Genomic DNA, 15,685 nt, shown 5'->3' with positions numbered 1-15,685 from the left:
CCCCGCAGCCCAGTGACCTCAGGCCCTGTGGGTCTGTGCCCAGGGCCATGTGTGGTGCAGGGCTCCACGGGGGCAGCTGGTCATTCTGGGGCAGCATGGGGGGCCTGTGGCATTAGGGGATGCTGGGGGATCCCATCAGACAAGCCCCCCAGCTGCTGGTTTGAGTAATAAATGCCCCCATGTATCCTGCCTTTCCGAATGCCCGATTCCTGGTGTCCCCAATTCCACACCGAGGGAGCTGCAGGGCATAGTGCCTGGGGAGTGGGGGCTCTGGCAGTATGGGTTTGTTAACCCAGCCCCTGCCCCCAGGGTGGCTGCAGATTTGGGCTGGTGCCTTGAACCGCACCTGTCAATGCCTGCAGCACCCCACTGTCCCACTGCTTCTCACCCAGCGGTAACCAGCTGGCACCGCCAGCACTAGTCCCTTCTCCCCCCACCCACAGGATATAGCTAAGCTCCTTTGTTTTCCGTTTTAAGTCTATTTTTACTGAAAAATTCCCACATTTTACAAAAAGTCGTATTCATTTTTTTCTGATTTTCACCCTGCTTTTGTATCCTTCAAATGTATAAAAAATAATTTGTTTTATTAGGAAAATACACATCTTATTAAATGTATTGTATCACGATAATACATTAGTCTGTGCGTATATGCAAAGCTGCCTGGTGAAGGAAGGCTCTGTATTAGTCTAGAAGATACACACAATAAACAAACAGGCAGGTTCTGAAGTGCGTGTGCGTCTGTCTGTCTGTACTGATGAATCTCATGCCCACCACGTACACATTTCAAGCTGTTAGCAGATAATGGTTTAAAGATTTGACATGCTAAAATGGGAAGAAAACAGAAATCTGTATCAGAACATGGTTCAGAAGACAAGGAAGTATTAGAAAATAATAAATAAAAAACAAAACAAAAACAGGAGAAAAGGGTGACGTTGAGTGTATGCACTGCAAATGGTGTGGCTCAATGTCTAAATGTAAATATTTATAGGCCAATAGTTCTAAGTGTACACCACTAAACTGTTTATTCAGAGCAAAAGTTTTATTTAGGGATTAGAGATATTATTTTCTTAAACTCCGAGGTGGCACTGTGTTCTGAGTTCGGTCTTCGTTCTGCAGCAAACCACGTTGATGAACGGAATTCAAAGCATTCATCTGCTGAATACTTTTTTCCGGTCTTTCTGTCTACCAAAATAAACCCTGATATTTACCCAGAAAAACGAACGGGGTTTTTTTTGCACTGATTTTCACCTGATTTTGTAAATTCCCGAGAAAAATTAAATGAAATAAAAACTGAGAACATAGGGCCCTAGGTACAACACAGCCGCAGCCGGCATTGGCCCCTTGTCGGACCACGCCACCCCTAGCTGTCGGGTAGGGGCAGCCCTTGGGCTCTCCTCCTCTACCAGTCTTGCCCTGTCTGCTCCATCCCTGCCTTAGCGGGGGTACGGCTAGGGGCCTGTTTGAGCCGCCTGTCCCCCCGGAGCCGTGATGGTGGGGCCTGGACCCCTGCGGGCGGATCCGTGTGATCTCTGGTTTGTGCTGCAGGAGGATAAAGACCTGGTGCCAGAGTTCGTGACCTCGGAGGGGCTGACCTGCTTAATCAAAGTGGGGGCCGGGGCCGACCAGAACTACCAGAACTACATTCTGCGAGGTTGGTGATGGGACTGGCCCTCCGGCCTGCCCCCCCCCGCCCCGGTAGGGCCCAGATCCACTCGCCTGCCGGGAGGGCCTTGAGCCCCCAGTGGCCCAGAGACACACACGCTGGGTGCGGGAGTCCCAGCCGGAGAGGGAGCACTGCTCGGGGGAGGTGGCAGGCATTGTAAGCTCTGTCCCTCTCTGAGCCGTGTCTCTGCACCAGGCCCAGCCTGCCGGTGAGCTCTGACCAGGAGCTGTGCGAGACGGCCCCCCTGCACCGCGTGGCAAGGCGGGTGCTGAGCCTTGCCTCCTACTGCTTGTGACCGGGGTCCTAGTGGGGGCCAGCTGTGGTCACTCAGTTAGGGTGAATGGAATGGGGCAGACAATCCCCAAAAAGCTGGTGGATATTCCAATACTTAGATTACCAAGCCAGCATAAAACAGCTTCTTTATTACCTCACTGGTTACTCAGAAGTCCAAACAACACAGTTCCCTTAAAGTGATCCAGCCTCAGGCCTCCATCCAGGTACCCACGTCAAATATGATGATTTCTGAAAATCTTATTTCATCGTATAAAAGAAAAGGGTCTACCAATCCCGAAGGATCGGACACATCACCTTCCAGTTTACTAAATGTTTCAGATATTACCCAAATACATGCTCCAGACAATTCTTATTAACTACACTAAAATTTATTAAAACACATCAGAGAGAGAGTATGGTTAAAAGATCAATATACAGACAGACTTGAGTTCAATTCATTGAGGATCAGATTCATAGCAGAGATGGTGAGCTTCGCAGTTGCAAAGAGTTCCTCTAGAGTTCAGTTCATAGGTTACAATCCAATGTCCAAATCTCATATTCAGGGTGTAACAGTATAACTGGGACCTCAGTCTTGCGACACAGACTTCCCTGATGAAATCTAAGCAGATCTGAGATGAGAGAATCAGGACCTTAGGATCTTTTATACAATTTCATGTCCCCTTTGGCAAGTTCAGAGCTCCTCGAGGAACAAAAGGTAATTAGGATGACACAGGACATTTCAAAGAGAGATGAATACCGTGATACCTGTGTTTACAATTCAGCTAAATGCTAGGATCTTCTTTTGATCTCTGAATTATCAGAATACAACATAGACAGGGACTGTTGATTACATTATCCACCCTACTCATACGCCTGTAAATATCCAAAAACAAAAACCTGATCTCCCCACTGTCTTTTGAGGGTTATTTGTTTTGCAGGATGTTTACCCCTTTCTAGCCGCGTGTCACACTGCTCTTTCCCTCACAGCGCTGAGCCAGATCATGCTGTTTGTGGACGGCATGTTGGGCGTGATCGCGCACAACGAGACTGTACAGTGGCTCTACACACTCTGCGGAAGCATGGTGAGTGACACCGAGAGCACGCCCCGCGATTGCTGCCTACTCCCAGCCTCCACTCCCTCTGCTTTATTGCAGCTGGGATTTGTCCAGGGGAGGGCTTTCCGTGCACTGGCCTTGCACTTTCCATGAGGAGCGTGCTAGGGGGTGGGGCTGCTGAGTGCTTTTGCACTCCCTGCCCTGAATCCTCTCCGCGTGGGTAACCTGCCTGTTCGCTCACCCCCAGTGCCAGGCCTGTGCCTCACTCCCTGTCCAGCTGGGCTCTGCATGCGCTCGCTGAGGGCAGGTTAAGCAGGGCTCTGCCCCGGGCTATGTTTGGTGGCTTATTATCTAGATACCTGTAGAGCTCAGACCTTGTGCTGTGGGGGCTGTGCGCACATGTATTCCAGAGCAGTCCTCCTTTGAACGATGGTCCCTAGGCGTGTTCCACATGTGGGCACGCGTGCGCCATGCACCTGAGTCCGGCATTTCTTCAAAGCAGTGTCCGTAGACTCGCCTCGTGCTCCCGACCGACGGTACAAGAGGCAGTGCAGGTCGACACCCCTCCAGTTCCTTCTTACTGCCGCAGGGCCTGAGTCCCAGGATTCAAGAACTGCGTCTGCTGCCCTCGCTCCTTCTCCATCAGCAATGAGCATCACTGGTGCCTGTGCTGTCTGGATGAGGCACATATCTCTGCCAAGTGCAGGATCTGTAAATCCTTCCTGCCCAGAACTGGAGGCCTAAGAGCTCCGACTGAAGAAGCTCCTGCTGGAGGAGGCTATGCGGCCCCGCGGTGACCCGGGCGTCATTGTCCGGACCAGCTTATCTATGCAAAGACCATCCGGCTACGTCAGGCAAACCGGGCCCTTCAGGGACTTCTACTGGAATGCCTTGGATTCCGGGTCCTATGGAGACCTTTGTAACGTCGGAGGATATCTTCCTCCCCTACCTGCAGTCTCCACTCCTGACCCAAAGCAGGAAGGATTCTACTAGACGCTGCTACCTGGCTAAATGGTGGCCGTTTTAGCATCCCCACCAGCCTGCGCTTGATACTGTGGACACTCGATTTATCCATGGCAGGAAGGTTGTGGGGACAAGCCATATCCTCACCAAGGGTTTCTAAGTCAGTTTCAGAATGCATCTTAGAACGCTACAACATATCAAAGTTCCCCCCCCGGGGTGTATCACAACTTGCTCCCTGTGGGCACAAGCTGCCTCCCCAGCATCCTTATTGGATGTCTGCAGGGTGGCGACGTGGATTTCAGTCTACGCTTTCGCTTCGCACTGTGTTCAAACTGTCAGCAAGAGCGGAGGCAGCCATAGGGATGGCAGCACCTCTGCTGCCAGCTTCCTCGCACCCTCCTCCAGTCTGAGTCCTGCTTGAGTCACCCGCATGTGCAATACACCTAGAGACCAGCCCTCGAACTAGTCGTGTTGGTTACTTACTGTAACTGGAGCTTCTTTGAGCAGTGTGGTCCCTATCTGTATTCCACCCCCGCACTCCGTCCCCTCTGCTTTGCATCCGGCCGGAGCAGCATCGACCTGCCCTGCCTCTTACACCCTGGGTCGGGAGCGCGAGGAGAATTACTGCACACGTGTGGGTCAACGGCCAGGGCTTTGAAGACGTTCCGGACTCAGGTGCAGGGCACTCGCGTACCCACGTGTGGGATACCGATAGGGACCCCATGTCTCGAAGAACCTCCAGTTACAGCCAGTAACTTCCATTACCTCAGTTGGCGTGTTTGAAGACGTGCCCAGGAGGGCTCGCTGGCACTTGGTGCGTTTCCTACCTGCCTAAAGGGATCCTGGTAAAGGGGGTCCCTTTGGGGGCCTTTCTCATTGACCCAGAAGCTGTAGAGCCGCCTGCATGTCCTGCTGCGAGTGGAGTTTGACACTTCAGGGACAAAATGTGCCCAGCCGCAGGCAGACGTGGGCTGTGAACAAGGTGGCCTCCCCCAGTGCACTTGGCGGAGCTGCCTGGCCTGACAGAGACGCGGCAAGGACTAGAAGTGCAAGCTCGGTCTGGGGGCTGCCTCTGCTTCGGCCGGCACCAGCCCTCAGAGTCTGTTCTCTGTGCAGCACAGCTTGCTGGCTGAAGTGCGGCCCTGATCCTGACCAGGAGTGGCTCGTCCGGCACCAAGAGCATTGTGTGCTAGGACCTGACCTCTCCCCTCTGCACTGAGGACCAGGGCAGCTGCTGTGAGCTCCTCACACCCCACCCCTTTAATACGCCCCTCTGCCTCCCCAGTACCGCCTGGTGGTGAAAACGGCGCTGAAGCTGCTGCTGGTGTTCGTGGAGTATACGGAGTCCAATGCCCAGCTCCTCATCCAGGCTGTCAACACGGTGGAGCAGGCTAGAGGTGAGCATGGCAACCCCCCCCCCCCCCCGGTGCCTGGGGGAAGCTGGCTGGCAGGCTGTGAGCTGCAGTGCGCACACGCTCGGGATTGAAATAGGGGTGCCCTGGATGGGTCCCCTCATTGGGTCCCCCCACAGGCCCCCCTTTCACAGTAACAGCACACACTCGCGTCAGACTCAGTCGCACTCAGGCCCTACACGCTGCCCGGGTCAGCACTGCGGGGCATGCCGGGCGCACAGGGCATTGCTGGTAACTGAACCCTCATGCTCCTGAGGCAGGGATTTGGGCGCATGCGATTCAAAAGGCTCGGCTATAAACGTCCCATCGTGCTGCATGCCAGCTGAGCTGGTAGAAGAGCCCAGGGCGCCCCCAGGAGCCCCAGCTGGCCGCACGGCGCTCCGATGTTCTGGAGGCTCAGCAGCAGCTCTGTGCTTCAGATGGTAACTTGCTGCCCTCCCACCGTGCCCTCCCCGTCCTCAGCCCGGTCTGCTGCCCTGTCTCAGGGTGCTCTGTGCTGATGCCCCGGCCTGCGAGCGAGCTCCCCATCCAGCCTGAGCCTTGGCGTGCCCGGGGGCTGGGTTGTTCATTGAGAAGATAGCTGCCACGGGACAGGAAACCTGCCACCTTAACTCTCCAGCCGCCTGCCTGCCTGCCATGAGAGCCGTCTGTTCCCGGGGCATGCCGCTTTCTCCAGCAACGCGCACCCATGCGGCTGCTGCAGCTGGCCCCCGCCCTGGCGAGCCGTGCCCAGGCTCTGGGTAGGACTGTGAGCCCCAAGGAGAGCGGGATGGTCCCGTGGGAGGGAAGAGATTAAAGTGCCGCCCAGTCGCATCCTGCAGAGGGTGACTGGCCAGGGATGCCCCAGGCTTGGGGCAGTGTCTCAGGCTGGAAAGGAAGCTGCCAGCGCCCTGTGGGATTTACAGGGAGACCCGCTGTGCTGGGAGGAAGAGGGTGTGCGGGTCTCGCCGGGTGGCCTGGGTCCTGATCTCGGGGGCCCTGCGTGAGCCTGGTGCTCCGGCTCTGAGCCGCTGGGGCCGTGCTGGCCTGCGCGTGGTGCTACAGCGGCCTCTGGTGGCCGGTCGGGGTATTGAAGTGTCCTAGTGGTGAGTGCCCTGCGGTCCCTACGCTGCACAGCCAGGCTCCAGTTACCCAGTCCGCACTGGGGCCGCACTCGCCTGTGTGGCCCTGGGACTTCTGGGGCACGTCCCCAGCTGCTTGGTGCTGCGGAGAGCGGAGGTGTTCCGCCCCAGGGAATTGTGGGGGAACTTGTCTGTCCTGGGCACGTGGGAGGAATTGCGGGAAAGCAGTGGAGGACTGTCAGCCGTCGAGTGGCTGAGCCAGGGTCCTCTCTGTGAAGTTGGGCCTGTGACCAGCCCGAGCGAAGGCAGAATTTGAGCTCTAGCTACAGCTGCAGCCAGGCCAGCTAGCCTGGGTTTAAAGCAGCAGCACACTGAAGCGAGCGGGGGATGAGAGGGGGGCGACTCCCGGGTCGGAGCCCGGGTTAACTCTGCCGTGAAGACGGAGAAGGAGGGGAGTAAAGCTCGTGTAGGGATCCTCCTTCTGCATGAGGTATCGCCATGGTGCAGGCTGTGCTGGGCCTCTGGTAACAGGTGGTGCCTGGGCGCCTCCGTCACACCAGGGCCGTGCATGCCCTGAAGGGAGCAGATGGGGTGCAGGGCCATCCCAGAGAACACCTCGCTCTGGACTGGCTGTCAGAGAGCCAGGTTCCAGCCTGGTGCGTCATGCTGCCTTGGGCGGGCCTGCTGCAGGGGCTGGCAGCTCCCAGGGGGCTCGCGGCCATTCTCGGGCCAGCTCCACGGAGAGCACGCTGCAGTGCCAAGCTGGATGTCTCTGCTGCCGTTCCCCCTTGGTCCACTGGGCTCTCTGTACTCATCTGCGCCAGACGCTGGGGAGGAAAGCCGAGCCCTCGCGGCCAGGGTCCAGGGCGCAGGGTGGAGGCTGCCGTGGCAGCAGCAGCCTCCCGCACAGACGGAGCCCTGAGCATGGAGAATAGCTCCCAAAGCTGCCCTGCGCTCTCGGAGGGGAAGGAGCGGAGCAGTGCCGCTCCAGCCCCATGCTCCACAGCAGCGAGGTCTGTGAGCCCCCAGCGCTGTGAGAGCGGGGAGGGCGGGCGTCAGCTTGAGGAACCTGGCTGGAATAGGAGAGCTTCTTCCTCTGTTACACGTGTGCCCCTGGGCTCCCCGTCATGAAGCCGTAGGAGTGATATAGCACCCCAGCTTTTAATCAGTCCCTAGGAGTAACCCCCTCCGTGTGCCAGACCCCCAGGGGTCCCTGCAAGGGCAGGCCACGCAGCCTCTGTGGCTTCCCCCTTGAGCTCTGCCTGGCAATGCCAGCTGAGATAGGTGCCTGGTCAGAGACTTGCACCCTCCTCAGCGTTCGAAGCACCTCAGCCAGTGTTTGCAGTGACACCAGGCAGCCGGGTCTATGGTCATGCAGAAGACAGCACGGGGAAGCCCTTAGGTTAGCAGAGAGAAGCAAAGGTTAAGATGTAGTCCATCCTGGCCGGCCCTGGGCCTCCCTTGAGCTATGCTGCTCTGGGAACCATCTTGGTTTCCTTTCTCCTTCTCTGTTCCTTTTTGTCTCAGTCCCAGGTGAGAGCCCAGTTCTTAAGCACCCCCTGCTGCTGCCACCTCCCATTGTCCACCTGCTGCAGGACCTTGTGGAGTGCACCCGTGAGCCAGCCAGCCAAGCCGAGAGCCTCCCACTGACAGGGGTCGATGGTTCAGTCACTGGGGTTTCCATTGTCTCTGTCAAATCTTCCATTGATGTGGGTTGATCCCAGCCAGGCCTTAGTGACCCCATTCTTGTCACCCCAGACAGCTCCCTGCTGTCTCCTGTGCATTACACTCAGCACACAGTAGTACAAAGCACAGAGGGAAACTGAGGCACACAAGACTCATAAAAGTATTACCAGAATTCCCACATTCGTCACTCTCCCCAGCACGTGGTGCATGGTGTGCTGGCTGGACCAGTGGGCCCAGCTACTGTCCTCATATGGCATTAAGCCCCACTTGGAGGCTCTCGTTGGATGTGTTAACATAGGATCCTCTTTCGGAGCTCCCACCTCCCTGGGCACAAACAGACTGTAGCTCTGAGTCCTGGGTCTCAGGTGACAAAACTCTCCATGGGACACACAGTGCTGTGTAATAAGCTGGTGGGGGCTCTGCCCCCTGACACTTCCTTGTGGGGGGAATGGGGAGTCCAGAAGTGGCTGATCTGGTTGCCTGGACTGCGGGGCCCACCAGTCACGAGGAGGAAGCTTGCCCTGCTTGGGGACCCTGTTTGCCAGGCTTGTGGTGCTGTTTCCTAGGTGCATATCCATGGTCCAACCTGGTTGCAATCTTAGAGGAGCGCAATGGGGCTGACACGGAGCTGCTGGTGTTTGCGATGACGCTCATCAACAAGGTCAGTACTGCGGGGCAGAGCGGCCGCAGCCCAGCACATCCTGCCAACCCCCGGCTGCTCAGAGGGAAAAGAACAAGCAGCTGGCGGCTGTGGGGTGGGGTGGAGCGGAGCATGTTCCTGGGAGTGGCCCCTGTGTTTCTCCTCCCCCCCACCCTTCACCTGTGCAGTCCTGCTCTGGCACCTGGGCTGGGGGGTGTGGGCAAGAGGCCTGCTAGCCCCTGCGGCGCGGGCTGGCCTGACTGCGTCCCCTCGGTGTCGCTCAGACGCTGGCGGCCCTCCCGGACCAGGACTCGTTCTACGATGTGACGGACTGCCTGGAGCAGCAGGGGATGGAGAGCATTGTGCAGCGCCATATGCACGGCAAAGGCCTGGATCCGGACGTGAAGCAGCAGTTCGCAGTCTACGAAGTGAGTGCATTTCCCCTCTCCCCATGGGCCGCAGCCCCCTGCCCCTCCAACGTGCTGCCCCTTGAGAGCTCCACCTCCCCTGCCCTCGGGTGCAGGCCAGGGGCTTGGAAGGACCCTCCCCCCACTTACGCTGGGGGTTCTGGGATTGCCCTGGCCACACCTACCGGAGCATCCTGCCTGCAGGGAAATGCCCTGGAGGTTGGACAGGAAAGTGAGGGCCTGCCAGGTACTGATACGCAGATGCTCCAGCCGCACCGGGCCTGGGCAGGTCACTGGGCTGTTGGGACAGGCCTAGGGCTGCCGACCCCCAGCATGCCCAAGGCTCCAAGCACTTAGGCTCCTGAATGGCCTGGTGGAAATCTCACTGCTTCCCGGTGAGCCTGGGGTCGCTGCCCCACACAGCAATGGTGTATCTCCCCCCAGCCGGGCATGATGCCAGCCCCCTCCCCAGCGTGCAGAAGGGATGGAGAAGGTCTCTGGGTCACAGAGGGGTTGTGCTGGGGCAGCCGTCGCTGAACTCTCCCCTGTGTCACACTTGGCATCCCGTGGCTAGACGTCCGTTGCCCCGCAGCGAGGCTGACGAGTGCTGGGGGCGATCACGCCTCTTGGAGCCATTGGTTCAGGCTGTCAGCAGGCTTGGGCAGAGGAGGCAGCCTTGGCTCACACGTGTTTGAAGCTGGGAGGTTATTTCCGTAGCCGTGAGGGCTAGAAGTCTGCCGTGTGGTTAAAAGGAGAGCATCGGCGCCGTGGAGACGGTGTAGGTCAGATGGGCAGAGGCAGCCAGGGGCAGGCAGGCAACACCTGCGCCCGGTGAGCAGAGGGAGCCCCATGGCAGCGTGGGGTAACGGGGCCCGACAGCACTGGGAGGCAGCCCAGTGTGTCCTGGCACGCTCTGCCCATGCACTGCTCTCCGCAGAGCTCGCTCAAACATGAAGACGGAGTCGAAGAGCTGCCGCCGGGGGCACGCAAGGAGCGGAGGAAAACAGACGAGAACCGGCGGGGCCGGCGCTCCCTGGGTGGCAACGTGGATGCTGGAGCCAGTGCAAGCTCCCCAAGCCCAGCCGTGGAGGACAACAAGCTGCCTGGGCCCTCCAGCCCCCCAGGGGAACCCACTGCCGAGGTGGTGCTGGAGAGCAGCCCAGCTCCGTGAGTACCAGGCGTCCAGCAGGGATAGGCAGGCTGGTCAGTCGCTGGGCTGGGTGCGGTGTGCAGGAACCAAGCTGGGTTCTGGTGCCCACCACGAGGCCTTGGGTGTTTGGTGCAGGACTGTTCTGCGCTGATGGAGGGCGTGGTGGTCCTGCAGAGGCTGGGGCACAGCTGAGGCAGTGGGCTGGGCATGCCCAGCCAGGGATCTGCTCCATCTCCCACTCCTCAGGGCTGGCTTAGCCAGGCTGGACCTGCAGGGCTCCTGTCCGGGTGCTTGGCCTGTGGGCACCCTGGATGAAGTGTCTGCGGCGAGGCCCCGAGTCTCCGTGTGCACCCCCTGCAGGTGAATGATGGGGTGCTGTGTGTGATTCATTGAAACGTAACAGCAGGAGCCCCTCTTGGCGCGTGCCAGGCTGCACGCCTCGCTGGCCCACCCCGCACGGCTGCTAAGGGGAGCTGGCTCGTGGGGCGCGGGTTGAGTCTGTACTGCTGCCGTTTCAGGCCCTGCTTCGAGAGTGTTTACAACAGCATGTCCAATGTGCGGCTCTCTGCGCTGGCCTCCCCGGAGGAGAGGGAGCACCCCAGCCTGGGGGAGAGGAGCGTTTTCAAGTGAGTTGCCTCAACTTGGCGGGAACTGAGGAGCGTGTGCTGGCCCTGGGGAACCCTTCCTGCTGGGGCACGGCGCGAGACAGGCCTGGGGGAGGCTCAGGGCAGGACTACGGGAGCGTGACTCTGAGGGGGGGCCAGAGGGACTGAGGCAAGGAGGCACCTGGCAGAGACACCTCTTCCCTCCCCATTCCCCTCCCCCCCGTCTCAGCAGAGATACCCCAGAGTGCGTCTGCACAGCAAAATAAATAAATAAACCACCGCAGCAATGAGTCTGAGAGCCCAGATCAAGTAACTCCGGCTGGCACTGTGGGGCTGAAAACAGCAGAGTGGATTTTCCCGCACGGGCTCTGAGACCCTCCCGGCTCGCCGGGTCTCAGACTGGGTGCCAGGGGTTTCCTTTGCAGTGTTGATGTCCCCGCAGTGACCTGAACTGGGGCCTGTTCATGGTCTCAGGTGCTCTTGAGAGTGTTTCAGGCTGTGGGTCGGTGGCGCTGCTTAGCCCCAGGACCCCTCCTGTGGGGGACCAGGGGAGCCCATCGACAGCCCATTCTTCTGGGGATGCCTGGGGCCCTGGCCTGCGCAAGAAGGGCTGTGTGGGACAGGGGAGGCCGGTGGGAGATCCCGAATGGTTCCTAGGGCTCGGGAGCCAGCCCCCCCTGTGGAGGAGCGGCGGTTCCTTGGGAGCTCCAGGTGACGATGGGAAGGGAGTGGCGTGGAGGGAAGCTGTCCTGGTGTGCAGGAGCGTTGTGTAGCGGATGGGCTGGCAGGAGGGGGCCGCACTGCGCTAGAGGGACCCAGCCGGCACTGTCCACGCTCGGGGGGCGGGCGCTCCAGAAATTGCTGTGCTCTGGAGTCAGCATACTGATGTAACCTGTGGAGAGAGCACACTGGCGGGGGGGTCCCAGCTGTTGGTCTCTGGGCCCTGCTCAGCTGGGTGGAGGCGTCTGGTGGGTGATCAGTACCCTCCCAAAGGGGGAAAAGGGGAAGGCCCTCCAGCATGCAGCCAGCATCATCCCCCCGCAGAGTGGGGTCTCTGCGAATACCGGGATCCCAGCCAGCGCCAGGGGAATGGCCTGCCCGCTCCTCTGCAGGTGCTGCCCCTAGGGCTCCGCTCAAGCGGCTCTCCCCCCGTGGATGGGTGGCATCTCTAACTCCAGCTCTCACGCTCTCTGCTCCTTCTCTCGGCACTGATTCTCCTCTGCCTAAACTTTCTTTCCTTTTTTCAGACTTCACCAAACTGCCCCTGTTTGGTAAGTGACACGGAGGCTGCGTGTGTGTGCATGTGACCCTTCCCGGTGTGCTGCTGGCTAGTTGCCTCTCCCTGCCTGAGGCTGCTCTGTCCAGGCTGCCTCTCCCTGCACTCCATTAGTCTGGAGTGTGGGTGCTGCACTGGGGTTTGCTTGTTTGAGGCTGCAGCTGCTGCTGCTTCCCGGCCTGGGTCTCCTCTAGTGCTGGCCACACGATTCTGTCCCCATTACATGCTTCGTGTTGCCGGGAAGCACTTCCTGCAACTCCTTCGCTGGGCTGGGATCTACATTCCACTCAGCAATCAAGGGCCAGTCTTTTCTGATCACTGACCCCTGAGCCTGCTACACTAGGCATTATCCTAGGCTGGGGCCAGAGACCTCCTCTCGGGGCTGAGCTTGTCCAGACACCTCCACAGCGATGCAGGAACCCTACTGCTTGTCTCTGCAGCGCTTCCCCCCTCTGCTTCGTCCTCTCTCTGCAACACCGAGGGCCAGCGGAGCACCGTGCAGCCTTCCCCTCACCAGCACGCTGGTTCTTAGGCAGACGTAACCCCAGACGCAGAGAGCACGCAGAGAGCAACCAGCTAGCCCGCTGCTGGGGAGTGCGGAGCGGCCTGGTGCAGGCCCATGTCTGAGTGAGACCTGAGCCGCTGCACTCTGACTGCTGGACTGGCAGCGCCATCCTCGGGGTTGGGGTCTCTGTATAAGAGTCCCTCGTGCTGTTCATTTGGGCTGGCCCCTTGTACTGCCTCTGGATGGAGAGGAGCGGGAAGCTGCCTGGTTATGGCCGGGTGCCCTTGAGGGTTCCAGCACCTGGTTCAGCAGCTGGGCCTGCCCCAGGGCATCACTAGAATCCGCTTTCCAGGGGCTGCTGTGCGTGGCTGGAGGCTGGCTGTGCTAACTGGCAGCTCGTTTGCTGTGGGTCCCAAACTGGGTGTGAAAATGGCTGCCGGGATGCCCTCTGGAAGCATGGTGGGTGTGGGAAGGGTGGCAGCCCCTCCATGAGCCCTTGTGAACGACTGATCCATGCATGGAACCCCATTCCTTGCCCCAGTGACCTTCGCCATGGCTGCTCCTATAACCGGGGGGGGGCCCTCTGCTGAGGGAGGGAGTGACTGGACTGATGGTGGCAGCCTGTTGAGTGACCAGCATGTGCTATGCCCAGGGGGCTGTTGGCTGGCCTAGGGGGCAGGAGGAGCACGCAGGGTGCTGAGCCCCTCGTCTCTGAGTGCAAATGGCAGTTTGTCCCATTGTTAGTGGATCTCGCTTCTCCAGACGGGAGCTCTCAGCAGAGCCTGGGAATGTACGCTGGGCTGGACAAGAGGCTATGCTCAGAGCAGCGGGAGGGAGCCCCAACTGTGGTGGCAGATGGAGGATGTGTCTACACTGCAGTGTTAGCCCAGGGTCAGTAGAACATGACGTAGCAGAGCTGGGATTTGCTAACCTAGGGCTTGTGTCTACACTCATTGGTAACCCCAGCTTAGGAAAGGTTGGGTCCCAAGCTGGGGCTCCAGTGACTTGACTGCACTATGCAGGCCCGAGTCCAACCACCCGTATCCCAGACTTCCTAGCGCCCTCCCAGCATGGGAATGCTCTAGCCCTTTGGTCATGGTGCAGTGCTGGGAAAACTTGACTGTCCACCAAACTTGACTGCCAAGAAGACAAGGAAAGTCGGGACATGGGATGGTGGGATATTTTTGGCAGATGCCCAGAGCACGAGTCCAGTGGGGCTGCATCTACACTGCAAAGCAATAGGGCTCAGACCCTGGGTCCTGGCTTGGACTCTGCCCCCTTATGGGACCCTGGGTTTGCTCGGTTTGCGTGTAGGTGGAAGGCGGTTTCAGCTGGAGCCTGAGTTCAGACCCGGGGCTTACCTTGCAGTGTAGACATCCCCTTAGGGTAAGTCCACACTGGAGCTGGGGGTGTGATTCCCTGGTCCCAGTGCTAGCTCTGATAGGCCAGCGTGCAAAAACTAGCATAGCCATGACCAGCGGGAGGGGCTGTGTGCCCCAGTCCAGTGGCAGCCCAGATACTCTGCACGTAGCTGGGTAGCTTGCCCCTCACGCTGCTCGCCTCGCCCTGCCTCCGCTTCTGCTCCTAGCGCTCTAGCTGGGTCAGAACTGGTGCTGGTGTGACGTCTTCAGCCCAGACGTGCCCTTAGATGGATTGGCCTGGAGAGCGCCGGGGAGAGCCGGGGCTGGCAGCACAGGAGGGGCAGGGCCGTTTGCTCTGGGGCGTGCTTTCCCGTTTGTGCTCAGGCTCGGGGCTGTCCTGACACAGGGCGCCGGCTGAGTGGAGCTGAGAGGCGGCTGCCGTGTGGAAAGCATGCGGAAAGCATGGGCCGCGCCGCGCCGGGCAGCGGTGCTAACTGCTCTTTTCTCTCAGGCGAGAGGAGAGCCCCCCTTTGTGTGGGGACAAGCCCGTTCTGAGGAAGTTTGAGTAAGTACAGATGTGTGCTCGTCTTCAGATGTGCCCTGGGTCCCGCTGGAGCCAGGCCTGGGCGCCCCCAGAGCAGAGCAGGGCTCGGGGTGGTGGTCTCTAGGGTAAATGTCACATGGGTCATGGAAGCTGGGGGCAGATTGGCTCCCACGCATCTGCCTCCCCCAGTGTGTGTGGCTGCACTTCCCTTTGCCGAGCTGCGGGGCAGCGCCCGTCGGAGCCTGGCTTGGGCAGAGCGATGCCAGGGCAGGGGCTGTATCCACCAGAGCAGAGAGGTTGGGCCGTGGGAAGAGGGGAGATTGGTTTCCTTGGCTACCTCCAGCGTGCTTTGTGGATAACTCAGCCCCCGCGGCGAGCACTAGACACACACCTGGTCCCAGCCCTAGGAGGACTCTCCAGCCCTGCCTAATTCCTTAGCGCGCTCTAGCTTGGGAAGCCACGAGCTTCAAGCCCAACGTGTGCTGGAAGATTTTTAGTGTTTCAACCTTTCTGAGTGTCTGGGCTTCCTGGGCAGTCCCAGAAGTTCGACAGGGGCCCTTACCTGTCTGAGGCGCCTGGCTGCAGACCCGAGTCTGCGAGAGCCTCTGCCGGGGAAGGTGCTTGCCTGGCAGGACTCCAGAGCTTTGGGGTGAGCCAGGCCCCTGCCCCTGTAGTGGGCAAGCTGCACCGCAAGGGCTGGAGTACAGCACTGGGAATAGATTGTATCCCTTCGCACTGCCTTTGAGGATCGCATCAGGCAGCTCTCGTGGTGCGAGCAGAAACCGATCTGCTGACTAGTAGGGACAGCTGGCGCGGGCGTCCAGGCCAGCCGGGCCCGGCTGCAGCGTCGCGGTGGCTTCCTTTCCGTGGCAGACGTCAGACTGTCATGAATTGCAGCCCCTGGGCTGTTCATTTTGCCTGGCCACCCCGTTTCCCACTCGGAGTGTGCTGCAGAGGTTTCCCTAACAGCATAGGAGCCAGGCGTTGTCCGGGAAGCTGGAGACGATGGTCGCTGCTTTGGGCACCAGTGAGTCAGTTTGGGACTGAGGGACGCACGCATTAGCTGGGTATCTCTTGCTAATAC

At 59.3% G+C, this 15,685-nt stretch overlaps 1 protein-coding gene across 1 annotated transcript in view; it reads left to right on the top strand.

Moving 5' to 3' along the window:
• FHOD1 (formin homology 2 domain containing 1) overlaps positions 1 to 15,685 on the top strand; it is a 63,347-nt gene that overhangs the window by 34,590 nt on the left and 13,072 nt on the right. Inside the window, exons 5-11 of the mRNA XM_073307286.1 lie at positions 1,546 to 1,651; positions 2,924 to 3,018; positions 5,240 to 5,351; positions 8,680 to 8,774; positions 9,038 to 9,181; positions 10,098 to 10,327; positions 10,829 to 10,936. Coding sequence (XP_073163387.1) covers positions 1,546 to 1,651; positions 2,924 to 3,018; positions 5,240 to 5,351; positions 8,680 to 8,774; positions 9,038 to 9,181; positions 10,098 to 10,327; positions 10,829 to 10,936 — 890 coding nt within the window. The remainder of the gene's footprint in view (positions 1 to 1,545; positions 1,652 to 2,923; positions 3,019 to 5,239; positions 5,352 to 8,679; positions 8,775 to 9,037; positions 9,182 to 10,097; positions 10,328 to 10,828; positions 10,937 to 15,685) is intronic.

The sequence above is a fragment of the Lepidochelys kempii genome, chromosome 12 (genome assembly GCF_965140265.1).
Source record: "Lepidochelys kempii isolate rLepKem1 chromosome 12, rLepKem1.hap2, whole genome shotgun sequence".
In the NCBI taxonomy this organism is placed as follows: domain Eukaryota; kingdom Metazoa; phylum Chordata; order Testudines; family Cheloniidae; genus Lepidochelys; species Lepidochelys kempii.
The sequence above is the reverse complement of the archived record's forward strand: the minus strand, read 5'-3'. Positions and strand labels throughout refer to the sequence as shown.